This window comes from Calidris pugnax, unplaced genomic scaffold, assembly GCF_001431845.1.
Source record: "Calidris pugnax isolate Ruff unplaced genomic scaffold, ASM143184v1 scaffold349, whole genome shotgun sequence".
NCBI lineage: Eukaryota > Metazoa > Chordata > Aves > Charadriiformes > Scolopacidae > Calidris > Calidris pugnax.
This window is the reverse complement of record NW_015091088.1, coordinates 843973-871940: the sequence shown is the minus strand read 5'-3', so window position 1 is coordinate 871940 and position 27968 is coordinate 843973. Positions and strand designations below refer to the sequence as shown.

Here is a 27968-nt window from a genome sequence, read left to right as displayed (position 1 = left end):
TCCTATCTCTCTCTAACCCACAGGTACAGTACAGGCATAAACTGGTCAGGAAGAACTAGAGCTGTGCTTAGAGAGAGACACAGGACAAAATTGGGACCTTATTTTCCTATAGAATAAACCAAATTCCAGAAGACCTTTGGGGGTCTACAAATACATAGGCATGTCAAAAGTTCCCTTGATATCGTAATGCTGATGCAAACATGAAGAGCATGTTTTATGTAGGTGGGTATAAATATTTACCCAAAAAAGGCATAAAAGGAAACATCCTATCTCTCTCTAACCCACAGGTACAGTACAGGCATAAACTGGTCAGGAAGAACTAGAGACAGGTCATTTTCTGGCTGCACTTTTGCTTTCCAATTTGCTGTATTAGAAAATTGTGAATGTAGCATTTCATTAAGTAGCGTAACACAGAGACAATCAAAGGAAACTCTTTCCACTGCATAGTAAGTTTTCTCCTTTGAATTACTTCTTCAGGAATTGCCTGCTATAGTAACAATTTTTAGGAAGTCAAATTTTAGCCTACAACAGAAAACAGTAAGTGTAGTAAATACATGTCTTAAAGGTTGACCTTTTCAAGAAAGCCACCACATGGCAGAAAAGACTGTCACTACAAAGCGTAATCAAGGTAACAAAGAGCTGTATGGAACATCTCAGCCAGCATGGTGCTTCTAAGTATGCTTAGCACAATTTTTCTTAAAACACTGCTCTTTTCTTTAGTGGTCTCTGTGGCTTTTCTCCTCAGAAGGTTTTTTTTATATGCTCACCTTTTTAGTAACCAAACAGCTTCAATATAAACTAGACTAGCAAAGCAAAATCACCAGTGGACTAATGTAGTTTTCTCTCATCTGCTACAGGGACCTTAGACTGGAGAAGGTCTTGAGATGAGAATGAAACAATACAGTTGCTTCTTTGTTTTTTAAGAAAAGTGTTATTGAATTGATATTATTTGACAGCCTTCATAAGGCTGCCCAAGCCTAATTTTCTTGTGAAAATTTATTCCACAGGTGGCTCCCCCTACACCCAGTCCCTGCTGTTGACACATCACACCAGAGATGTGTAATGAAGAGTCTAACCTCCGTGCTGCTGAAGATGAAGGGGGTGAAAGGCAGGTGCCTTCAATCAGCTCCGACTGGTTTGGGAAAGAGGATGCTATCTTTTGTTAGCACAGCCTTGTGTATGCACCCAAGTGCAAAACCAGGTGAAGAAAATATGATAAGTTTAAACCACCTTTGATCTTCACTGAAGGCCAAAGTGTTGAAAACAAGGCGGGCCGCGGAGAGCCCGGGATATTTTCTGTTCCCAGCTAAGGAGCTGGAGAGCAGCTGCCTTTTGCATCACTGGTTTGCCACAGAATTAGAGCAGCAGTTAAATACAGGGATTCAACCTGGTTGTAGCATCTTCTTGATTAACATACAGCAAAAAGGATAATGGAAGAAAGCATGAGGTTTCCACCCCAGACTGGCAGGCACTAGCTCTCCTGAGCCGCAGACACTTTCATAGGTGGCTCAGACTGTTCTGGGGGGACCTGTGCAACAGCCACTGAAGTTCACTGGTTACCCTAGTTGTATCCTAAAGCATTTGACTTTAACAGCTGGAGTCACAGGGAATGTGGGGAGATTTTCTAGCACAAATCTGTAGAAAGACTTTAATCCAGGGATTCAGTCAATATGCCATCTTTTTTATTAATTGAGACAACCTGACTACATTGCAGTGGTTATTTGTAGCCCAGGCTTAGACATATCATTTGTCTTAACTGAAAGCTTTACAGCTGAGCAATTCCACCTACTATTTATTCTGCCTTCCAGAAGAAACACTAGATACAAAACCCAAATTATATGCAATATTTTCCATTATTTCCCGAAAACAAATACAGAATAGTAAAGACATTCTACAATAAAATACTGTAACAGGGCTCTGTTTAAGGTGACTAAGCATTCATTGCCACGCTCAAGCGGCTAGCAGAGCAAGTGACACATCTTAAATGGTTGTCTAGTTATTTTTCCTAATAAGAAAGGGAGCCTCCTGCCATTTCCCCCACTTCCTTAAAAGCAAATGCCACAGCGCTACCCTGAGCTCTCCTCCAGGGACTTCTCTGTTCCTGTCCCACTCTCCCACAGAAATCCTGAGAATTTTCCTCTTCTCTCTTTGTCCCCATTCTCGTGCTCCATAAGACTTCTCTGCAGTTGTGCTTATCCTATTGCTTCTCTGCTGCTGCTGCTGCATTTAAGCTTTTCAAAGGTTACCAAATACCTATAGCTCCATGGCCAAGACTCTCCCTATGCACAGCCTTTGTTCTCAGCTGCTCTCAAAGGGTGAATCCACCCTTCATAAGCACCTGAGCTGCTCACAAGCCTCATCTGTAAAATCAAAAAAAATCCCTCGGTGTCACATGTAATCATTTTTCGCCTCATTAGTGGGATTAGGCAGGAGGGATAGAGTGATGTTGCCCTAACACAGCTGAAGTCACTAGTGAGACAAAACCATCCGCTGGTGCAAAACTACAGGTGCTTATTTCAAGTTAATATGGGCCTATTTCAGTGCCTCTGCAGTTTACCATGTCCTTCATGTTAAATCCCAAAACTAGAGCAAACCAGTTTCATTAATCAAAGTCAGAATGCACACATACAGCTCTTTGCACCCACTTAACTACATTTGTTTGAAAACACATTAATTCTGTAAGCTTGACTGGATTTCCCCTTTCACAGCTGTATTGTTTCATTACCCCCTCCCAGAACACGCTGCACTAGCAAACAATAATGTCAGGCCTTATGGATATAAATGAGAAGTTTTATATAAATAATCACTTAAACTGTTTCCTAGTGAGGGGGGGAAATGCTATCAAAACACACAGAAAAGGATATTCAGATGCAATTGGCTTAGAGAAGAGGAGAAAGGAAAAGATTACTCTAAAAAAAAAAAACCAAAACAGTGAAGAATATGGGTGAGAAAAGCCAGTAAAATCCTTTTCCTTCAGTGTAATCCCTCACCTATGCCCTATTTACGTGATTCCTCACAGCATGTTTTGTCCTTATTCCAAGGTTACAGGGACTGAGGGGAATAGGCAATATTGATTAATGGTATCTGAGACTTTGAAGAGTTCAGCTGGAATTACACATTCTTTGAAGGGTGTTATCTTTTCAGAAGAGCAGGTGCAGAAACCATCTCCGTTTTAATTTATTTATTTTCTGCTTTTCTTGACCGCACCTCTTTAATGCAGAAGAGAAAGTTTATTGTTCATTATCTCATACAGCTTGATAAGCTTCTCTCACAAAACTGGAGAAAGACTCAATCTCAGAGCACATTCAATCATCAACTCGAAGGGAAGACAAACCCAGAAGGCCATAAACACCCCCCTGAACGATGCAGCCAAAAGCCACACTACGTTACTGAAGCTCAATGTTGTGTTGCTTGTACACAAAATATCCTAGAATCATAGAATTTATGATTTAGGTCGGAAAGGGCCTTTAAGAGGACCTTTAACCTAACACTGCCAAGTCCACCACTAAACCATGTTCCATAGCACTAAATCTACACATCTTTTAAACACCTCCAGGGATGGACCCAACCACTTCCCTGGGCAGCCTGTTTCAATGCTTGACAACCCTTTCTGTGAAGAAATTTTTCCTAATTTCTAATCTAAACCTCCCCTGGTGCAACTTGAGGCTGTTTCCTTTTGTCCTATTGCCTGTGACTTGGGAGAAGAGACTCCCACCTCTCTACACCCTGGTTTCAGGTAGTTGTAGAAAGCGATAAGGTCTCCCCTCAGCCTCCTTCTCTCCAGGCTGAACAACCCCAGCTCCCTCAGCTGCTCCTCATAAGACTTGTGCTCCAGAGCCCTCATCGGCTTCATTGCCCTTCTCTGAAAGGGAGAATGAGAAATTACAGATACAACGAGATACCCTAATCACATTAAAATTGTATTTATTGTCTGTACTTCTCTTAGTTTTTAATTCTCTAATCAAGGCTAGGTATCCCTCCTGAAATATCACGTCCATGTGATAGATGTGCACTGGAGCTCAAGCCAGGTAATACCTGCAAACACACGGTTTCAGCCAGGAGATACAGACCATAACCCCCAGAGACAGGCACTCGACCCGCAGCACAGCTGCCACATTCCCTGCTCGCCCCTTTTCTACCCTCAAACAGACCAGTTCTCCCTCAGACGTGTCCCTACCCCTCTTAACATGAGCTTGACACTAAAAAGAAAACATTTAACCTGCTGTAGCACTGTTGCTTAAGTGAAAACGTCCCACTCTGTCTGTCTAGAGAAGGGTTCCTAAATTTGTGTTTAGACACGGGATTTTTGAAGGCAGTGAATATACGGAGATCCTACTGAAGTCAGCAGACAGTGCAGGTGTTAAGCACCTCTACAACTAGGACATTTTTATTTAGCTGTCCAAACAGCAAGATAGGATACTATTTTTATCTCCTGATATTTTGAGGAATCTAAGCCATCACTTTTATGCCATTTCCTCTTCATTTTCCACAGTTTTGTCCCATTTTCTCACCCGCATCACTGCAATAGTTTTCTCAGCTCTTGCCCTAACAGCTCTTGAGATACCAGAGCTCAGGTAATTTGTTTTGTTGTTAGGACTTCCTTCTCTTCCAGCCTTACAGGATTATGTCCATCTCACTTGGGTTGTCTACCCACTTAGATGTCTGCCCTCCCCTTTAGAGGCTGCTTGAGCCTCATCTTTGGTGTGTGCATCATCCTACTCTCTTCAGTCCAGTTGCTCTCTGCCTTTCTCCCTTTTTTGATTCCCCAGGCCCATTTTATTCCCTGATCCCCAGGCAGCAGAAAACCAGCAGCAGTTCAAAGGAGGAGGGTAACAGACATCCACATGGACAAAGAGATCCCTACCACCGTCACCTGCCAAAATGGGCATTCCTAGGGCAGAGGAGGGAGCGCAATGCTTTCGCCCTGTCTAGTCAGAGAGCCCACAATCAAAAAACTCCAGTATTGGAGAATCTGCCTCTCTGCTACATGTTTTGTCCAACATACCACGGGCCCACATCATCCAGCAAACTGTTCCATATTCAGCCCCACCAATACTGTGTCCTGAACCCACCTGCAGCTCTCCTGGCCAGCCAGTGGCTGAATTTTTCAGCTGGAATTTACTACTGTTGTATGGAGAGACCAGGAAAGAAGGAACCATGATCTCTCAGGCAATTAAGGTCTCATAGAGGTTTTAAAGAAGTGGAGGTACACTTTGGGCTGGTAGAAGAACAATGAAGATAAAGGAGGATTCAGGGAAATGTGCTAACAAACTCTTTTACAAAATTGATGGGCCATTACCTTTTCTCTCTTCCTTGTTAGCGAGCTGCTCAGGAAGCCAAGGCCACGCACCAGCAGTTGAGAAGGGGAGACAAAACCCAGCCTGAGGAATGATTAATGTACAGTCCTGCAGCTCCCAAGTGAAAAGAACAACTCTTTTATAGCTTCACTACGCTAATATTTTCCAACATGCTTTTGGCACTGAAAAAAATCCACCTCAAACATGTCATGGGTGGCTTGTTAAGAAGCAAACACCGCGCTGACAATTACTCACTGATACAGTGTCTTTGTTGCTGGCTGGGGCTAAATCACAAGATACACCTGGGATACCACAAATCCTCCAGGTGCCAATGACCTTACTGCTCTTGAAATAAAACTATTTAAGCCAGTGCGAGGACTTTTCTTATTTACAAATAATATCGATGCATCGTCATGGCTCTGTTTTCAGTACAGCAGGAGAGGTAGATTGTACAGAGCACTGTGGCTTTTCCTGTTAAAAATCACACAATATCACCTGCTGAAAGGCTTTATTTTCCTCTAATGCAGTGTCAAACATAAGAGCTCGGAGTCTATACCTTTACATACACATACAAACATGCATAACCACCAATTTGTGGGAACCTGCTTTTGTTCACAATTTTACGAAGGTGCTCCAGCTTTTCTTAAGGTCAAACATATTTTACTTATTTAATTGAAAACAAGGATGCTACCTTTTGAAACAGAAAATCACCACACAGCCTAAAGTCAACCTAACCACGAAGCCTTTGCTTATCACAGAACTGTTAAGGAAAAAAAAAAAAAGGAACTCTAGAGGTCGGGATAATAGTGTAACGTATGGAGAGAGTGATTACAGACTCCGAGAAGACGGTTCTGCCTGAGGTGACTTAGCAGACACATCCTCAGATTAAACTTTCATCAGCAGATCTCTGTATTTCATCAATCTTTCATTACAGCATAGCTTAGAAAATCATCTGGTCAGGTGTTATTAGAAAACCTCTTCATCTTCCAAAGCAAAATCTACTCAAATAAATTACTAGAAGCAAAACAGAGTTAAAAAGGAGGGGCTGCAGATCGTTATGGGGCTCAAATAACTCAAAATAGAGGATAATATACATTTTTACAGTATTTTAAAATTGAAACACTGCCTTTCACAAGAAATCCAATATACTTTATTATGCAGGCTCTTAGACCAGAAGATGTAGCTAATTAATAAAATTCACATCCAACAACTTCTGGAGACAACTTCTGGAAGAGCGTCATCCCAGAAGGTAGGATTTCATCAACTTCCTGGACAATTCATCCACTAAAGCAGCAGTGCAATTCCCTCACTTTTCTCTGATGATGGCAAACTCATAACCAGGGAAAGTTGCTTTTTTAGTCAGTGAATGGCTCTGCTGTTTCTCACCTCAGGACCAGTAAGTAATTTTACCAGGATGAGCCCAAGGACTGCATGCTAATGTCTACATGAAAAGAGATGCACTGCAATTTCCAGCTCAACAATATGGCTTTCTCAGCTCAGGTTCTTCTGTCACCAAATGCTTTTGTCTTGTGTGTTAGTGCTTCTTCAGCAAGTGCTACATCCTTTATGCTGCCCTTCAAAGCACATTTCCTATACTGAACCCCTCCTTGCCCAAAACACATTGTACATCTGATTACTCAGTTTGTTCTTTCTGCTTGTCTTTTGGATCTTCTGCTATTTAACATCACATACAGTCCGAGTTTACTTACAAATAATGGCTACGCTGCTGTTCCTACAACCTTATTTTTAAAATGGGTCAATAAAATGTTAAACAAATTAAATTTCAAAAAGAGTGGGCTCCAGTCCTGAAAGACTGGACACAAAATTTCTGTAGAATCAAAATTCTTACAAAGGGCTAAAAATAGGAAAGCTCTGAAATAAAACTTCTTATGATGAAAAAAACAGATTCCAATAAAAGTGGCTAAGAACATTACTGTGCCAGAAAATGAAAAACTAAGGAATACCTATAGCTCCATGGCCAAGACTCTCCCTATGCACAGCCTTTGTTCTCAGCTGCTCTCAAAGGGTGAATCCACCCTTCATAAGCACCTGAGCTGCTCACAAGCCTCATCTGTAAAATCAAAAAAAATCCCTCGGTGTCACATGTAATCATTTTTCGCCTCATTAGTGGGATTAGGCAGGAGGGATAGAGTGATGTTGCCCTAACACAGCTGAAGTCACTAGTGAGACAAAACCATCCGCTGGTGCAAAACTACAGGTGCTTATTTCAAGTTAATATGGGCCTATTTCAGTGCCTCTGCAGTTTACCATGTCCTTCATGTTAAATCCCAAAACTAGAGCAAACCAGTTTCATTAATCAAAGTCAGAATGCACACATACAGCTCTTTGCACCCACTTAACTACATTTGTTTGAAAACACATTAATTCTGTAAGCTTGACTGGATTTCCCCTTTCACAGCTGTATTGTTTCATTACCCCCTCCCAGAACACGCTGCACTAGCAAACAATAATGTCAGGCCTTATGGATATAAATGAGAAGTTTTATATAAATAATCACTTAAACTGTTTCCTAGTGAGGGGGGGAAATGCTATCAAAACACACAGAAAAGGATATTCAGATGCAATTGGCTTAGAGAAGAGGAGAAAGGAAAAGATTACTCTAAAAAAAAAAAACCAAAACAGTGAAGAATATGGGTGAGAAAAGCCAGTAAAATCCTTTTCCTTCAGTGTAATCCCTCACCTATGCCCTATTTACGTGATTCCTCACAGCATGTTTTGTCCTTATTCCAAGGTTACAGGGACTGAGGGGAATAGGCAATATTGATTAATGGTATCTGAGACTTTGAAGAGTTCAGCTGGAATTACACATTCTTTGAAGGGTGTTATCTTTTCAGAAGAGCAGGTGCAGAAACCATCTCCGTTTTAATTTATTTATTTTCTGCTTTTCTTGACCGCACCTCTTTAATGCAGAAGAGAAAGTTTATTGTTCATTATCTCATACAGCTTGATAAGCTTCTCTCACAAAACTGGAGAAAGACTCAATCTCAGAGCACATTCAATCATCAACTCGAAGGGAAGACAAACCCAGAAGGCCATAAACACCCCCCTGAACGATGCAGCCAAAAGCCACACTACGTTACTGAAGCTCAATGTTGTGTTGCTTGTACACAAAATATCCTAGAATCATAGAATTTATGATTTAGGTCGGAAAGGGCCTTTAAGAGGACCTTTAACCTAACACTGCCAAGTCCACCACTAAACCATGTTCCATAGCACTAAATCTACACATCTTTTAAACACCTCCAGGGATGGACCCAACCACTTCCCTGGGCAGCCTGTTTCAATGCTTGACAACCCTTTCTGTGAAGAAATTTTTCCTAATTTCTAATCTAAACCTCCCCTGGTGCAACTTGAGGCTGTTTCCTTTTGTCCTATTGCCTGTGACTTGGGAGAAGAGACTCCCACCTCTCTACACCCTGGTTTCAGGTAGTTGTAGAAAGCGATAAGGTCTCCCCTCAGCCTCCTTCTCTCCAGGCTGAACAACCCCAGCTCCCTCAGTTGCTCCTCATAAGACTTGTGCTCCAGAGCCCTCATCGGCTTCATTGCCCTTCTCTGAAAGGGAGAATGAGAAATTACAGACGCAATGGGATATCCTAATCACATTAAACCTGCATTTATTGTCTGTACTTCTCTTAGTTTTTAATTCTCTAATCAAGGCTAGGTATCCCTCCTGAAATATCACGTCCATGTGATAGATGTGCACTGGAGCTCAAGCCAGGTAATACCTGCAAACACACGGTTTCAGCCAGGAGATACAGACCATAACCCCCAGAGACAGGCACTCGACCCGCAGCACAGCTGCCACATTCCCTGCTCACCCCTTTTCTGCCCTCGAACAGACCAGTTCTCCCTCAGACGTGTCCCTACCCCTCTTCACATGAGCTTGACACTAAAAAGAAAACATTTAACCTTCTCTGAAAGGGAGAATGAGAAATTACAGACGCAATGGGATATCCTAATCACATTAAACCTGCATTTATTGTCTGTACTTCTCTTAGTTTTTAATTCTCTAATCAAGGCTAGGTATCCCTCCTGAAATATCACGTCCATGTGATAGATGTGCACTGGAGCTCAAGCCAGGTAATACCTGCAAACACACGGTTTCAGCCAGGAGATACAGACCATAACCCCCAGAGACAGGCACTCGACCCGCAGCACAGCTGCCACATTCCCTGCTCACCCCTTTTCTGCCCTCGAACAGACCAGTTCTCCCTCAGACGTGTCCCTACCCCTCTTCACATGAGCTTGACACTAAAAAGAAAACATTTAACCTGCTGTAGCACTGTTGCTTAAGTGAAAACGTCCCACTCTGTCTGTCTAGAGAAGGGTTCCTAAATTTGTGTTTAGACACGGGATTTTTGAAGGCAGTGAATATACGGAGATCCTACTGAAGTCAGCAGACAGTGCAGGTGTTAAGCACCTCTACAACTAGGACATTTTTATTTAGCTGTCCAAACAGCAAGATAGGATACTATTTTTATCTCCTGATATTTTGAGGAATCTAAGCCATCACTTTTATGCCATTTCCTCTTCATTTTCCACAGTTTTGTCCCATTTTCTCACCCGCATCACTGCAATAGTTTTCTCAGCTCTTGCCCTAACAGCTCTTGAGATACCAGAGCTCAGGTAATTTGTTTTGTTGTTAGGACTTCCTTCTATTCCAGCCTTACCAGATTATGTCCATCTCACTTGGGTTGTCCACCCACTTAGATGTCTGCCCTCCCCTTTAGAGGCTGCTTGAGCCTCATCTTTGGTGTGTGCATCATCCTACTCTCTTCAGTCCAGTTGCTCTCTGCCTTTCTCCCTTTTTTGATTCCCCAGGCCCATTTTATTCCCTGATCCCCAGGCAGCAGAAAACCAGCAGCGGTTCAAAGGAAGAGGGTAACAGACATCCACGTGGACAAAGAGATCCCCACCACCATCACCTGCCAAAATGGGCATTCCTAGGGCAGAGGAGGGAGCGCAATGCTTTTGCCCCGTCTAGTCAGAGAGCCCACAATCAAAAAACTCCAGTATTGGAGAATCTGCCTCTCTGCTACATGTTTTGTCCAACATACCACGGGCCCACATCATCCAGCAAACTGTTCCATATTCAGCCCCACCAATACTGTGTCCTGAACCCACCTGCAGCTCTCCTGGCCAGCCAGTGGCTGAATTTTTCAGCTGGAATTTACTACTGTTGTATGGAGAGACCAGGAAAGAAGGAACCATGATCTCTCAGGCAATTAAGGTCTCATAGAGGTTTTAAAGAAGTGGAGGTACACTTTGGGCTGGTAGAAGAACAATGAAGATAAAGGAGGATTCAGGGAAATGTGCTAACAAACTCTTTTACAAAATTGATGGGCCATTACCTTTTCTCTCTTCCTTGTTAGCGAGCTGCTCAGGAAGCCAAGGCCACGCACCAGCAGTTGAGAAGGGGAGACAAAACCCAGCCTGAGGAATGATTAATGTACAGTCCTGCAGCTCCCAAGTGAAAAGAACAACTCTTTTATAGCTTCACTACGCTAATATTTTCCAACATGCTTTTGGCACTGAAAAAAATCCACCTCAAACATGTCATGGGTGGCTTGTTAAGAAGCAAACACCGCGCTGACAATTACTATCTGATACAGTGTCTTTGTTGCTGGCTGGGGCTAAATCACAAGATACACCTGGGATACCACAAATCCTCCAGGTGCCAATGACCTTACTGCTCTTGAAATAAAACTATTTAAGCCAGTGCGAGGACTTTTCTTATTTACAAATAATATCGATGCATCGTCATGGCTCTGTTTTCAGTACAGCAGGAGAGGTAGATTGTACAGAGCACTGTGGCTTTTCCTTTTAAAAATCACACAATATCACCTGCTGAAAGGATGGACAGATACAGTACATTTGTTTTCCTCTAATGCTGTGTCAAACATAACAGCTCATACAAACATGCATAACCACCAATTTGTGGGAACCTGCTTTTGTTCACAATTTTACGAAGGTGCTCCAGCTTTTCTTAAGGTCAAACATATTTTACTTATTTAATTGAAAACAAGGATGCTACCTTTTGAAACAGAAAATCACCACACAGCCTAAAGTCAACCTAACCACGAAGCCTTTGCTTATCACAGAACTGTTAAGGAAAAAAAAAAAAAAGGAACTCTAGAGGTCGGGATAATAGTGTAACGTATGGAGAGAGTGATTACAGACTCCTAGAAGACGTTTCTGCCTGAGGTGAGTTAGCAGACACATCCTCAGATTAAACTTTCATCAGCAGATCTCTGTATTTCATCAATCTTTCATTACAGCATAGCTTAGAAAATCATCTGGTCAGGTGTTATTAGAAAACCTCTTCATCTTCCAAAGCAAAATCTACTCAAATAAATTACTAGAAGCAAAACAGAGTTAAAAAGGAGGGGCTGCAGATCGTTATGGGGCTCAAATAACTCAAAATAGAGGATAATATACATTTTTACAGTATTTTAAAATTGAAACACTGCCTTTCACAAGAAATCCAATATACTTTATTATGCAGGCTCTTAGACCAGAAGATGTAGCTAATTAATAAAATTCACATCCAACAACTTCTGGAGACAACTTCTGGAAGAGCGTCATCCCAGAAGGTAGGATTTCATCAACTTCCTGGACAATTCATCCACTAAAGCAGCAGTGCAATTCCCTCACTTTTCTCTGATGATGGCAAACTCATAACCAGGGAAAGTTGCTTTTTTAGTCAGTGAATGGCTCTGCTGTTTCTCACCTCAGGACCAGTAAGTAATTTTACCAGGATGAGCCCAAGGACTGCATGCTAATGTCTACATGAAAAGAGATGCACTGCAATTTCCAGCTCAACAATATGGCTTTCTCAGCTCAGGTTCTTCTGTCACCAAATGCTTTTGTCTTGTGTGTTAGTGCTTCTTCAGCAAGTGCTACATCCTTTATGCTGCCCTTCAAAGCACATTTCCTATACTGAACCCCTCCTTGCCCAAAACACATTGTACATCTGATTACTCAGTTTGTTCTTTCTGCTTGTCTTTTGGATCTTCTGCTATTTAACATCACATACAGTCCGAGTTTACTTACAAATAATGGCTACGCTGCTGTTCCTACAACCTTATTTTTAAAATGGGTCAATAAAATGTTAAACAAATTAAATTTCAAAAAGAGTGGGCTCCAGTCCTGAAAGACTGGACACAAAATTTCTGTAGAATCAAAATTCTTACAAAGGGCTAAAAATAGGAAAGCTCTGAAATAAAACTTCTTATGATGAAAAAAACAGATTCCAATAAAAGTGGCTAAGAACATTACTGTGCCAGAAAATGAAAAACTAAGGCTGGTTTTGATTGCATGTTTATATATTAAACCTTCAATAAACTATTTCTTGCTGTATTTATAGCAACCAATCATGAAAAGTCATGATCTCTAGACAAAAGAAACGTTCACTTTCAACACAGAAAGGCCAACTCCCACTGCTGATGGTAAACCACGAGAAAAGATTACTTTGCTTGCTCTCTCATGTTCTCTGTATTGACAATGTCACAAATAAACTCTCTTTTCAGGAAAACAGCAGAGGAAGCTTCTACCTTTTATGACCAAGAGGGAGAATGCTCAGCTTGTTTGGGGTTTTCTTGGGTTTTTTTCTCCCACATACTCCATAACTATTGCTTTTTTCTTAATAGAAACATGAAGTTCTGCAGAAGTCTCAACAGAATTGAAATTCATTTTTGGTCCCCAGATATGGCATAAAAAATAGCAGGAATGGGATCAGAGATGCAGTTTCCTGTGCCTTGTACGTAGCCTTTGGTAAATGTTGCCAGATACCATGGCAGATCCACAGCTCAGAGCAGACACAACGACCTGTGCACGCACAATCTTTCCCACCAAATCTTGTCCTTCTGGACTTACGTTCCTCTAGGAGAGTCTGCTATTGCCTCCCACCCCTAGATACATTTCACCAAAAGCTAATGACATTCTTGGTGCCGCATGATTGCAAAAGGCACATTTCTCTTAAATGTCATCTTTCCACGTCGATGCTTCTATGCCCAGTTCTGTTTTTAGGCAAAGCAGGTACCCAGCCTGGAGAAATGTGACTTCTTATCTTATTTTATAAACAACATAATGGAATGATATTATTTTCCAAAGAAATTTAAATGCTTGAAAAAAGAACTATAAAAGCTTTAAAAAAATTTAACAAAAAGCAAAGCTGGATTCCTCTCCTCTGTAAAGCTGCATCACATTTAGGTGCTCCTTAAGATGCTCTATTTATTTCCTGACCAAAGCAAGCTACTACAAAATCTGACTTGAAGGGAAATGTCCAATGCACTCATTCTCTGAGGCAAACAAAGCACTGTAATGGTTTATTTATAAGAACTTAAAACCTTTCTACTTCCCACCATTTCAAAATGGATTTGCCCATTTTAGATGTCAAAAATCTTTACCAATGGAAGTGAAAACCAGTAAAAAAAAGCACCCCAACCATCAGCTATTTAAAGAAGTAAAAAAATTAGAAAGATGGAAACAGAAACACTTAACATTGAATAATTTGGGTTGGAAGGGAACTTTAAAGGTCATCTAGTCCAAGCCCCGTGCAAATTTAGCCAGAGATAATCAGTAACTTTGAGGTATTAAAGAAGTTTCAGAAAATCTTTTACCGGGAAAGATTTTTCAGGTCCAAAATGACGATTCCCATCAAAAGTCAGAGACAAGAAACCCAAACAACCCTGCTATTGCAAGTATCTCAATAATCAAACGTGGACACAAAAGCAGCAGCTCGTTAGTGTTATTTGATCCATACTCCCCATGTGTCAGGATGGGTACTGTCCCAGCATCCTGGAATTACTCAATGTGAATGGCAATGTTTTTGATATATCAAAACTGCTGAATGGTGCTGGGAGACATTTCACTGTCTCTCTCTAATTAAGTCGCCTTGGCAGCCCTGTTCCTACAGCAATGTTCAAGGACAAACCTCAGTTTTCTGCAACACCCTTAGGAATTTTCTTGCATCAAGATTCTTAAGCAGTTGTAATGGCTTAAAACCCTTACTCTTCCCTCAATCCAACTTTTTTCTCCATCAAATCCAGTATCTCAAGCAAGTGGAAACACACGCATACAGTCAGAACGTACGCAGCACATTTAACTTGGACCAGCAGGAAGACATACTTTCACATAGCCAAGAGAAACATACTACAGGACAATTTGAAAAAAAAAGTGTTATATTAAAAAGTATCTGAAACAAAATAATGCTGCATGTGCAGTTTTATGCACCTGGCTGAATTAATCTGAAAGCTTTGCTCAATACAGGTTTAGCAAAACAGCATCTAAGTGATAAACTACCAAAAGCAGAGGTTTTAAAAAGTAACACCAGCAAGAAGAAGAAGAATTTACCCATCCTCTCGTAGCCCCTGGGACACAATTACTTAATCAAATAAATAGCTTTGATATGAAACTGGCTGCGGGCGCACGTGTACTGTGTATCAGCAGCCAGAAATAGCCCCGAGTGAGGAGGGATAAGGAGAGGGGGGGACTCACCGGCCGTTGTCGCGCCCCACGCCCCAGACTCGGATGCTCACGATGGGCTGCGAGTGAAGGACTGTGCGGTCCATGGGGTCAATCAGGTTCAGCATGTCGTTTTCCAGTATGAGGTACATGTCCTTGCCCTGCAACTCCAGACAAAGTACAGTCACACAGTACGTCCCCCTCTCAGACTGCCTGCGATCAAGGTGTTACGCCTGCGCTGTTCAGACTTGCACGCTCTTAATTGACTAAAAGTTTCCGTTTGTTCCAGGAGCAATTGAAAACAAGTTCATTTACTTCTGGTGTGAAAAAGATCTAAGATCGTGTAAGATATTATCTTGCTACTACTACATTTTTAAACGATCCCAATCAAAAAAAAGCTTTGATGTATTTTAAATGCAACAGTTTGACTCATTCAACCCCAAGCTACTGATTTATTCAGCAAATTATGTGTTTATCCTTTCTCAAGTTAAATTCTTCCAAACATAAGAGAAGTCAAGAACTGTGTTAACAGTAAAGGCTCACATCAGAACCTGTACTCTTAAGACAGAGTTTTTTCCTTCAAACAATATGCTTTGTTTCCACAAACTTTAACCAACAGGTCATGTGAACAGACAGCAATTTGTAAGTGTCAAAGGATTTACAGCATACGCTTTGAAGAAAGATTAATTAAAGGGGAAAACCCAGCATTAAGACATGAATGTGAATTCTGACGGTGACTGCAGAATCCTGGAGCCAGGCTTTCTCCCTCATTCTTCTGGCATGTAAGAACAAGGAGAATGTTTTTTTTTCCCCTTAGAGGAAACAAATTAAGAGGCAATTTGATGCTAATTCACAAATGCTAATCTTCCTCCTATGGTTATAACACTTGCAAAAGGTCTGCTGCCTCTTCTGTCACAGCTCCCAGCTCCCTTCTCAGAGGCTGCACACCTACTCTGCAGACTGCGGCATCCCATGGAAATGGTCACGGACCTATTGCCAAGAGATAAAACAAGCTCCTACTGATAAGAATAATAAGAAGGTGGGAGCCATCAGCTAAATATAGAGTAATCTGTTTCCTGTCTATTGTGCCAGAATCTATAAATGAACAGAAAGAATGGAAAGGGGCTGACTTCCTACTGACACGTTTCAGAAATGACCTTTTGCTTCACCTCAGTGACACAGAATCCCTCTTCCTGCTTGGTTACAGTGGCTCAAGTTTTAAACGACACCTAATTTTGTGTCCAAGACACACATTCACATCACCCTGGAAGGGCCTGCATCCAGCATTTCCAGGCTAGGCAGCAAGGGGCAGGTGCTGCTGACCACCTCTCCCTCCCCAAAAATCTAACGGGGACTCAAAGGGGTGTTGTGACACACAGCTGGCACCAAGAGGGATGTGGGAGAGGAAGGGGACACAGGTGACACCAACACAAGAACATTCTGCCTGATGGAAAAAGCATATCTGTGGCTGAGATGCAAGGCTGGAGTGTGTAAATGGGGTGAATCAGCAGCACTGCACGGCTTGTGGCATGAGGAAACACGGGAAATAAACCACAGAAGCCAGGGTGGCAGCAGGCAGACCAGGATGACAAAGGAAACCAAACAGAAAACACAGCCATGGCAAAGAAAAAGGGTGAGAAATTTGCTTGGAGGTCAGAAGCAGTACACAGATTGCGCGAAGAGCGTTACCAAGTGTCACAAAGATTGCTTTTTGGACCCATTTTCTGCTTATATATTTATTCCAGAAGGAAATTATTGTAAGAAGGTAAAATCTGTTCATCATGCAAAACAGACTGGGATTAGAGTAATAAAATGGAATCCAAATTAGCTGGAAAAGATTGGGGAATGGGCAGATAAGCAACATAAGTCACAGGAAATTATCCCTGCAATGCTCAAGGGATAGCTTGGCCGCAGCCAGAAGCAATATATTTTGCTAAGTTTTGTTGTCTTGTTATACAAAAGCTATTTTAGAGACAAAAACACTGCATAGGGCAAGAAGAAATTATTTTGACAGACTGGGAGCTTGAAGATAGACCTCACTGTCTCAGACTGATGAAGAGTGGCAGAGACCTGATGGTCCAAGATGAAGGTGGCTCTCACTGGAAGAGCCACGCAGGGAAAGGGAATAAAGAACGAAAGGCGCAGTCCCAGCTGTGTTATATACCCAGGGAAGTGCTACATATTGTGCTATACAGGCCAATACCAACAACCTGTTTTCTTCATGTAAGTGATTTTGTAATGTACAGGAGTATAATGCATGGCTAAGCAGCGACAAACAGAGGAGTCATGTTTTTCTTCTGAAGATTTTATAGAGCCATGGAAGTTAGAAATTTACAGGGAATTTCTTTTGGAGAGGAGCAGAGGGCATGAAATCCCACATTAGAGCCAGCGACAAAGCTTCTGCAGGGTCAGGATTTTATGCAGAGTGTGGGGAGTTTTTGTGGTTTGTTTTTTTTAAATCATGAAAACTTGGGGATGGCCCTACTCCCAATTTCACTTTCATTACATTCAAGCTAAAATAAATCTTCAGGCTATCTTAAAACCTCTATCTGCAGTCATCAGTTCTGGCTTCATAACAGGTTTCTTCTGTATGTGCTCCATCTGATATGTCAGTGACTAGCACACTTTTTTCAGATTCCTCTCTAAAATGTGCCTCTTGCAATCACTCTTGAAGTATTACATTGCCAGCAGAAAAATGTGGTTGTAATGATTTCTTTTAAAATCAAGAAGAAAATTTACTTCAGGGGCCACCTATTCAAGCACAGTGTCTCTATTGTTTTGTCAGGGTGATTTTTTTTTTTATGAATAGCATTCTTAATTAAAACTTCCATTCAAGAGGACCAAAACTTTTCACCAGTTTGGCCTGAAAACCTGCAAGGCTTTCCAACAAAGAACAATAGGACTGACAGAGAGAAATATGGAAAAACATGAACGTTAACTCTGAAACCAAAATGAAGTATATTGTTTACTTTGAAATCACATGCTTTAAGTTGATCAAAATGTTGTCATCTGAAAAATGGATGGGATTACACATGTGTAAAGAAAGCGGCTTTTTCCCTTCCAGGGTCAGCAGTAAGTCCAAGGTTCATGACTGACAAATCTCTAATTGCTTCTCTAGCTATACTAACTAAATAAAACTGTTCCCAGAAGCAAGGAAAAAGGAGATCAATGTTATCTTGTTCATTTATATCTACATACATTTCTTACATTAAAAAAACCTCCTTCTGAAATGACTTTAAATAGATAGGGCACCCTAATTGTGTCCTTTAAAACATCTTTAAAATGTTTTTAAACAGGCACTTTCTCCCAGTTGCTCCTCTGAAGTGTATATGCTTTGTTATAGTTATTGCCAGGACACTGAAAGCAACCCTTAGACTGTAACAAAAACTTGGGAGACTGAAGGATATTTTCCCAAAAATCTTTACTGAAACAGACAAGTCTTTCTTTTAATTCCTCTTCTGTTCGGCAGTGCTGTTTCTCCTAGATCACACAGTGAAGGTAACAACATTCACTCCTATGTCAGTTTTTTACCCAGATCTTGTCAGTAAACCCACATTAGCGTAACCCTCCTGACAACAGGTCAGGAGAGAGGTAGAGAATAAGATTTGGCTGAAGTTTAAGGTGCTCCATGATCAATCAAATAACGAAGATGTTTTTCTAGGGGTTTGTCTCCTATTTCCTCTGTAGATCCCACAGCTATAACCCCAGCTTTCCTTTTCCTCTTGTTTCATTTAGTGATCTGCCCCACCTTCACCTGTGCCCAGCACACACCTCTTTTCCACACCACAGCACCTCTCCCTTCCTTCGTGTTTCTCCCTGCGCTCCCATGGCATTATCCTGTCAATTTATAAAGAAGCACAGAGCTCACAGGGTTCAGCTGATGAAGGTGTAAAGGCCCATCACCAAACCAAGAAAGCAGAGAGCTGGGCTCTGTTTTTCCCCTCAGTGTGTGGAAATTTGGCATCCTTCAAAACTGGATGATGCTGGTGAACAGATTCAAGAGCTATTGGACAGGAACCAAGAGACAGACTGATGACATAAAATTAATTTCCTTCTGAAACACTGATAAAATAATCATCTTAAAATAAGCCATCTGTCCATCCATCGGTCTCCATTGTCTCAAACATTTTAGGAGCTCGGGTCACACCAGTCTAGGTTTCTCTGAAGCCCTTTTGTCACTGTGAAATGTGTGAAAATGCTGTTCCAAAGCACCGCTCTCAAACCTCTGCTCAGGAGAAAGACTTCCACTGATTCCAACAGTTTGTCCCAACACTGTTGGCACAGGTGTGCACTAATATAGGTGCAAATGCAAAGATGATGTCTTTGTGGCACCTGCTGTCCTGAAAAGTTTGGAACACTTTCCATCAACACTTTCCTTGAACCCTTTTACATTTTCTAGCAGCGACAGATGGAAAAGGGAAGTCCCAAACACACAGCACGGATGTATTTGCCTACAGAGTTGTTATTTCAAGATGTTTTATGACAAGAGAAGGACGTTCCAGCAAGGTTCCCTCCTTTCTTACCTCTCCCCAAATGCCGACAGTGTCTCTGATGTCGTTTTTACAGTAAGAGAGTTGTCTGATGCAATTGTTCACAGCAACACTGCTTTTTCCAGGAGCAAGATCTTCTTCTGCCATTTCTACCCAGCCCAGAGATCGCACAGCAAAGCACTAAAAAGCAAACAGAAAATACCTGAACGTGTATCAGAGCACTCAATACACTGCTGTATCCAGCTATGGAAATCTCGTCATACAACAAAAAACAGTCAGTTAAAATTAAAGAACCCTGGCAAAGAGGAGAACAAAATCTTGTAGATGAGCTTATGCTCAAAGATAAATAAATTAAAATAGAATTTGAGAATGGCAAAGTGAAAACATTCAAAGGAACAAAGAAGAATACATGACTTGCCAGGGAAGGCAGCTGTGGAGGTAAAATATTCTTTACAGTAAAATACTTTTGTTAATATAAAGGAGGAAACAAGGGAGCAGTAAATAGTAGGACACACAACCACAGAAATAAAGGAAAAAGCACAAATACAGATACAGTAGAACTGAAATTTTAGCTAGTATCTAGAGCTCTAATTGAAAAGAAAGAAAATACAATTGGATTACATCCATTGTGAGACTCACACTCACTTGGTATATCTGTCTGACTTTTAACCACAAAATTAATTTTTTTGTGGATTACAGCAATCATTTCTACAGTAAGTTTAACTAAGGCAGCAAACAATAACAAATTCAAAGTACTAATAAAAAGATAAGCTATCTTAAGAGGAATGCAGTTGTTTTTTCTTCTAGAAGAAATTAAAAATGACCTTTAAAATAAAACAATCTAATTATACAGTTTTTTAGCAGAAGGATGTTTAGCCAACCAGAGCACTCAGTTGGCAGAACAAGCCAAGGCGACATTACTTTGCACATATGGTGCTTTTTGCAAACAAAACAAAATGGAAGAAATCAAGTGGCATCATCTCTACCCTACATTTACTAGGGTAAAGAATGAAAAACTTTAATTCTGAAAAAAACCCCACATGTTTGCTCTCAGGCCTTACAGCGGGGGAAATACAGACCTCACACTAAGTCAATGGGAGTTTCCCTGTGAGACCAGGATTTCCTCCAGAAAACATCATGGGTATATCTCACTCACAGATTGCCATGCACTGCCAGAGAAGGATGCACAAGAGTCTTACTGGTGTAGCTCCGTAACAGGCACACCAAACATTTATGACGGTCCCTAAAGGTTCAGCAATAATAGTTCCTGAATGACCCCACACCAAATTCCTGCTCTAAGTATTTAATATAGCAACAGGCACCGCCACTGAACAAAGCCAACTGAAATGCCATCCCATCTCCGAGCTCGGTTTCCCTGCGACTCTTTGCTTGAGTCAGTGATTAGACACTGCACCAGCACTGACATCCAGCTGCACTCACTTCTTACACCCAGATCCTCCTTGGTCCTCCACCCAGACCCTGATGCCTCCGACAGAAGCACAGGACTCGGCAGGCACAAGTTCCAAAAGTGAAAGTGAGAAAATTTACAATTAATAACTGACAATCTGCCATTGTATAACATCTCTTTCACCTCAAGCCTCCCCTTGTCAAGACGGATCAGGTATTGATGTCAATTAGTGCTCAGTCCTTGGTACCCTGGCTTGCTTCAGCGTTATTCATGCGTTTCTTCTGAAATGTTTTGCTGTCCTATGTTGTTCCGGTGACCTGACTTGCAATTGTCTCAGTCAATCCAGTTCCCTCTTAGGTAGTCAGTGCAATTTTGACCTTGCAAAGACCAACACTGATTGTCCAGCGCTTGTGCCACAGAGCTTTCCTCACTGTCAGCAGCATCCTGAGGGTCTCAGGAAGGCAGACAAGGATCCTGGGAGCTGCTTGGAGGAAGCTGGCACCAGTGACCACCAGGAACCCTGCTGCCTCCAACGGGACCCTGCCCACGCGGGCACACAGCCCAAGAGCAGCAACAGCAAGTCCACACTGGAGTTACCAATTAATCCCTCTTCTTGAGATACAGTAAATAAATCAGCTTTGGAATTCAAAAGCGGGCACTGAATATTCATTTGCTGCCTTCTAAAAACTGCTGTGAAGTCAGTGAGTAGATCAAGCTCACGCACCATCACTGGTGTGCCATTTGGGAACCACCGTCCTCCAAAAAAGACCCCAAAACACCAAGGTGTTTTAAATATGCATAATATCTCAAGTTTGGCAAACTAAGGGAGGAATAAAATTCAACAGTGAGTAAAGAAGATTAATGAGTTTCTCCTTCCTTCCCTTTAAAACTTCTCTCCTCCTTCAGCCTTCTTTCAGCTTGCACAAGACACCCATCCAGCCCACTTGGCCAAGCAGAAACGCCAGCTGAGGGTCTGCCTCTCGTACCCCTGGTGCCTGCTCCAATGAGTCACTAATGAGGCATCTCATCTAAGGCATCAGACAGCAAATGCACTCTGCAAATTGTGTGAAACCCTTTAGAGAGTGTCGATAAAAAATTAAAGCCTTTCATGCCTCCAGATTTTTCGTTGGAAGCATTATTATTTTTTATTATAATTATTTTTTGCTTTGCAAGCAAGGAAACCAATATGCAAATTCTCCTACACTGCTGCTTCCTGACCCAGCTCTGCTGGAAACCCACAAAAGCACCGACTTTCAAGATTTTAAAGGGAGATGAAGGAGAAGGTGAAAGAGGAAACAAAGGAGAGGTCACCACTCAGGGGTACTCTTCACTTCAGGGCTACAAGAGATACTAAAATATCCATTTTTTAGCAATTATTAAGGTCATCTAATCTCAAGATTGCAGAATTGTTTTTGGCACATCAGATGCTCATGAATCTCGCTGAAAGTGCTGCGATGCCCATTGGGGTATTAAATATTTATCTTTGCAAGCTTTTAAAATACAGATTTTTACTGTGCCAGAAGAAACTGTTTTTACAAGTACTTCAATATTAAATTGAATAACAGAATTCTAGCAGAGAGTAATATTTTCTAAATCATCTTGAGAGGTGAAGAGCTAAATATATACAACAAGCATATTGTCTCCTCATTACTCTTCATATCTCAACCACGTCTGCAATTTGTTAGCTGCTTTCTAAACACAAAGATAAATATATTCCTTGCATTGAACAGAGTAAAAGGCAAAAAAACTAGTGAAAGACAATCAGTTCAAGCTGACAGCAAGTAAATCTCTTACTAGTAAAATGGTGAACTGTATTTTTTTTCCTGGCCATTCTTAGTCTCTGTTTAAAATTCCCCAGTGGAAGCATCCCCTGTATTTCTTTCCCTTCCCAGCCCACTGCTGTGACAGTAGAGGGAGCTGAAAAGGAAACTCTTGTCCATCCCACCTATTCCCCTCCGTGGAAGGGCTTGGTGTCCTTCCTTGCTTTCATTCCCTCTTGGTGCTTCCAAGCCAGGTAGACATGAGAAATCCTATTGGGTTCTAGCACCTGGCAAGTTTTTGTTTGTGTTTTACAAGAAGCCCTCACCATAACCCACATAAAATCCTTCAGAACGCCTTCAGCAAAACAAACCTATTTCCCAAAGACTCACTGCAAACAAAAAAACCCCTCTCAATAAACCCCAGAAAGACTCAACACCCCACCCACAAGGCAACACATGTACCTCAATATACACATACAGGAAACATTCTTTTGCTCAAAACACACATAAAGACCAAAAAACTTCTTGGTTAACCGAATGTATGTGCTGGCATGACTCCGAAATGATGGCAGAGCTCCATGCAGATTTCAGCACAAGAAAATATGAGGATTCAGAGTGACACGTGATACATACCCTGGTTTGTTCATTATCAGTAAAGTAGGAGTATTTCTACACACCCCCATGGGGTGGGAGAGCGGTGGGAGTGTGTCACGTGTCACACGTGTCTGTCTGTCTCTTTCTGCATATTGCCAGCGACTGTATTATTTATAAAAGATCCACTGCATGTTTTATTGTTGGTGGTTCCTCCCTCTGATCCCCTTAGAAGAGGTTCTTTTTAAAATAAAAGAGCACAAAACCCAGCAGAAAGAATCCACCCAGTGTCTCCAATCAGGTGTGACCTAATTCTGAAACCAGGGCTCGCTGAGTTAGCCACGGCAGCAGAATTGCTCAGTTCTCTAGCAGAGTAATACAGCATCACCCTTCCCCGGCTCCCACCCACGACACTTCCTAGCCAAGAGACAAAGTGCTTCCTTGGACCTGGAAGAGCTTTGCTAAGGCACCCTCTTTTCTCCTGGAACTAATATCCAGACTCAAAACAAGCCAAGCTGAAAAGCGGAGTGCGGCTCTCCTTGACTAAGAGTCTACGAGCTCAGTAAAACAGACATTCCTGGTAATGCTGGGTGGTTAAGTAGCTCTACTCGAGGCTCACAGATAATTTTACTGGCAAATGATAATCACTGGCCCATCATAACTTCCAAGTAATCCAGATACCAACTTTTGGCTTACAGCAATACACCTGATTTCTTTTTTCCAATACAGAATAAACAAATAACCCTTGTATGACATTACACATTACTAGTAGTAACTTACAAAATAAAATCTTACTGTTTTCTGTGCCTGGTCAGACCTTCTGATTTATCTTAAATCAATACTCTAAAAACGATGATTTAAATAACTATATCTGAATAAAGATAAGTGAAACATGGGTTTCCTCTCTGCTTGTCCCCAGACTCTTCCCAAGAGCTGGCAAACAAAAACAGGTTTGAAGAAAAACAAAGAAACTTGATAAATACAGCAGGATGAAAGAGATTTAGGAATTGTATATTGTATTTGGATCACTGCTGTTTGGGATAGGGAAGATCAAAGATACTACCATGAGCACTGTGTGTCTGAGAGAAGTGAATGAAAAAATGTCTTTTAAACCATGATATGTCAATAATCTTGTATTTTCATCTCAACTGGAGACTTCAAATTTCCTTCAAGGCTACAAAGGACATCGTGCAAAGAAAATACAGAGGGGAAAAAGGCCACCTTATCACACACTGCCCTGCGAAAAGACAGGTGAACAGAAATGAAAACACAGATATCACTGCTCAGTTTTATAGTTCTGGGGAACATATGTTTGCAAGGCTGCAAATCCAATTAATGTTTCAGGGTTAATGACCTGTAGCCAAAGAACCAAACTCATAAATGCTGTAATCCAAATTCTGTAAAAACCTGTAAACCTCCCTCTCAGTGCCGTTCTGATCTAAAACATCGCCTAAAGCTGGGGAGCTTTGTGTTTGAGGGAGTGAACGAACCGTGGATCACACTTCTGCTCTTTGGCATCACTAAACCTTCACCACGGGTAGGGTTCTGCTCTGCTGCAGCTTTCCAGGAGGAACTCCGGAAGAAGCTTTGACAGGAATGCAGAACTGTGACAAATCTCTGCACATAAGCAAATGCCACACTCTGGCTGTTGCCTCATGTTAGTACCAAGCGTGTACCTTAAAAATAATTCAAAATAATCAAGAAAACCAGAGCAAATACAATCCCCTACTAGACAGAGGACAAGAGATCAATTACACGTGACTGATGGCAGAGTAGTATTGGAAACTGGATGGATCATAAGGGCACGGGTAGAAAAGATCCCATTACAGGGAGAAAATGGATTAGCACATCAGTTTGAACAACAAACTAACGTACATTACAACACCACAGACTAATTGTTTTTCAGATCACACAGCTGTTGGTAGCCACTATGAACATCTTCATTAGAGTATGTTTGCCTTGATGATTTAAATCTGTGCTACTAATTTCTTCTTCTAAGCCTACAGGACTTGATTTTGAGCAGTTTCCTTTTGCTTCCCTTTATATGTTTCCTTTTTAAAGGTTATATCTGTCTGCAGACATACGTAAATCATTACAGTATTTAATAAGGTCTTTTATCACAGACCACTGAGCAGGCTGGTGTCTGAGACACAGCATGTAGGTCACATAATTAACCATTTCTTATGCAGCCAACACATTCTTGGAGATCTCCCTTACATTTTCTTTCAAGTTTTTTAAAATAAAACAAGCTATCATACTATTTTATGCTTTGGAAGATCAAATATCATAAAACATAACCACTCTATTCCAAGAAAGAGGTATGTTCCAGTACATATACCTGCTACGCATCAAGAAAGCTTGCATTGGTTCCAGATGAAAATACTGGAGTTGATCAAAGCTAAACTGAGTAACAAAAGAATAAAGACATCTTATGCAATTAATGAACAAGCAAACACTTTCATTTAATTGACATGAATAGACTGCGATGTATCTATTTCTTAGAGAAATATTTACAGTTGTCACATAAAAATTCTTGACTACAAAAATTCAAGATGCAGAATCAAAAAAGTACTAATAAGATTTTTCAATATTTCCAGCTTTCTGTTGCAGTTCGTGTTGTATTATTTGAAATAATACAAAAATAAGCTCACAGATATTCAGGTCACAACAGAATTCAGAACTCCACTGATAATTACTATTTCAAGTAGATGATTATAAACTAAACTTCTCTGGAATAAAATACGAGGGCTTTACAAATACTGTAAAATAACCTTTTAATAAATTACTCCTCTGCAGCAGGTCAATATTGAACTTTCTGCTCTCAGTCCCTCACTCATTCTCCAAGACACTACAGGCTCATTTCTTCCAGACTCACAGACTCCGACACACAGGATGACAAAAGTCCCTCTTTTGTTTTGAGTTTAATATGACTGTCTCAGTGGTTCCCGCTGGCTCACAGCCAGAGGTCAAATCTGCTTTATCAAGGCAAGAAGGTGTTGCAGGACCATTGTGCTGGTTCAAGATATTTTTTTTTTTTTAATCCAAATTTCTTATTCATTACTGTATTTCTAACTCAAGTGAAAAAAATCTAGTCAGTTAAGCAAAAAATGGAATGGATTCTATTATTCTCTACTAATACCTTTTGCTATATGTAGTTCTGAAGAAGAAATTAAAATCACCTTATTCTTTTCTCCAGTCTTCTCAGTAAAGAACAGGCTTTGATTTTAAATGCTTTGCAGGTACCTTGAGTTCACATCCTAAAGGGATTGGTTTATGGACTTTGCTTTAAGCTATTAAAGGTGTTTTGTGTTTCATTTTAATACAGTGAAATAAAACCCATGCTTCCTCAGTGAAGAAAAGGCAGTCATATTTTTCACCAGAAACTAATAAAGGATGATTGTTGCAATGACGCTCAAATTGGGGTCTATCTGTCAGGGAACTCAAGCAGGTTTCATTATTCTGCAACACACAAAAATGACCCCAACAAACACGCATATACTTTGTCAGTAAAGACAAGCGCTGCAGGAGTTTACAGAGCATGAAAGAATGTGTGCATTAATTTCTCAAAAATTTCTCTGCACTTGTTATCTTTAACCTTAGATGTTGTATTTTTCTGATGAGGGCTCTTCTGCAGGCTGACAGATGTAAGTGGTTCTAATGCAGCCAGCAGCACTTAGTACTGTGGCGCATAATTTCAAAGGTAGTATGCATGAAGTTTACAGAGCATGAAAGAATGTGTGCATTTATTTCTCAAAAACCAATGCTCTGCACTTGTTATCTTTAACCTTAGATGTTGTATTTTTCTGATGAGGGCTCTTCTGCAGGCTGACAGATGTAAGTGGTTCTAATGCAGCCAGCAGCACTTAGTACTGTGGCGCATAATTTCAAAGGTAGTATGCATGACATCCAACTTAAAATAAATAAAAAAAAAAGAGAGAAAAAAAAGAAAAAGCCTTTAGATGAACTCTTGACCTTCTTGAATCAATGGAGAAAAACCTTCTGTCTTCACTAGAGTCAGGATTTCATGTCTCTTTAGAAGTAATATTGTTAAGAGCAATTTTTTTTTCTGCAGAAATTGTTTACGACAGGATCCAAAGTCAATGAAATTAAATCACTTTTGATCGATTCCCACCCTTTGAAAAAGACTCAAATGAACATGAATCCCAACTCCAGAAATCTTGAGTCCTGGTGGGACTCCCATGTTTGAGGACCCGCTTGCTGTCACGCTGCCTCCCTGCAGGATCGTGGAGCAATCATCTTCAAGCATACAGAACAATGCATACCCGTGTAGGAGCAACATGACATTATGATGCACTGCATATCTCATGTTTTTAAATCTTTTAATAAGTAAATATTACCTCCCAGTCCCTTTTCTCTTTGATGAAATGCAGGAAATTTTGCCAAGCAAGACCTCTGTTCCTTTAAAGTGAAATTAAGAGCTAGAACTCATACCAAAATAAATACACATGCTGGCTAGAGCTATCTAGATATTGCTCTGTCATTCAACACAATGTTCCATTTTAATTGATTTTTTTAAAATTAACTTCCTTCATAAACATACACCTTTCAGCAGGGCCATGATGGACAAATAACCCACCAAGGTCGCATCATGCTGTTTTCAAACTGTGTATATATTATATAGAATATATATATAACATACATAAATACGATTTATATATACCCAGGTAAGAATGTGCTTTTTTTTTTCATTAAAAAAAAATTATGCAACAGAATGGTAGACTTTGTGACATTGCAAACTAGAACTAGCCACCTTAAACTGGCAAGCTAATGTAAATAATTGAAGAGAAATACAAAAATATCATCTGAGCAGTTCATTTGTAGCAGTCAGATGATGACCAGCCAGATGATTCAAGAAGCAGTTCTTGATTAACAGCCTGCTCTAAAGTTGGAGCAGACAGAGGCTATGCATTGTTTT

General features: G+C 40.8%; 1 protein-coding gene across 5 annotated transcripts in view; it reads right to left on the bottom strand.

Annotated features, from left to right (window-relative positions):
* The window catches only part of APBB2 (amyloid beta (A4) precursor protein-binding, family B, member 2), a 187741-nt gene that overhangs the window by 32643 nt on the left and 127130 nt on the right, over positions 1-27968 (bottom strand). For all 5 annotated transcript variants that reach the window (XM_014957835.1, XM_014957838.1, XM_014957833.1 and 2 more), the window contains exons 10-11: positions 19307-19453; positions 14817-14944 (exon numbers count right to left, since the gene is read on the bottom strand). In XM_014957835.1, coding sequence (XP_014813321.1) covers positions 14817-14944; positions 19307-19453 — 275 coding nt within the window. The remainder of the gene's footprint in view (positions 1-14816; positions 14945-19306; positions 19454-27968) is intronic.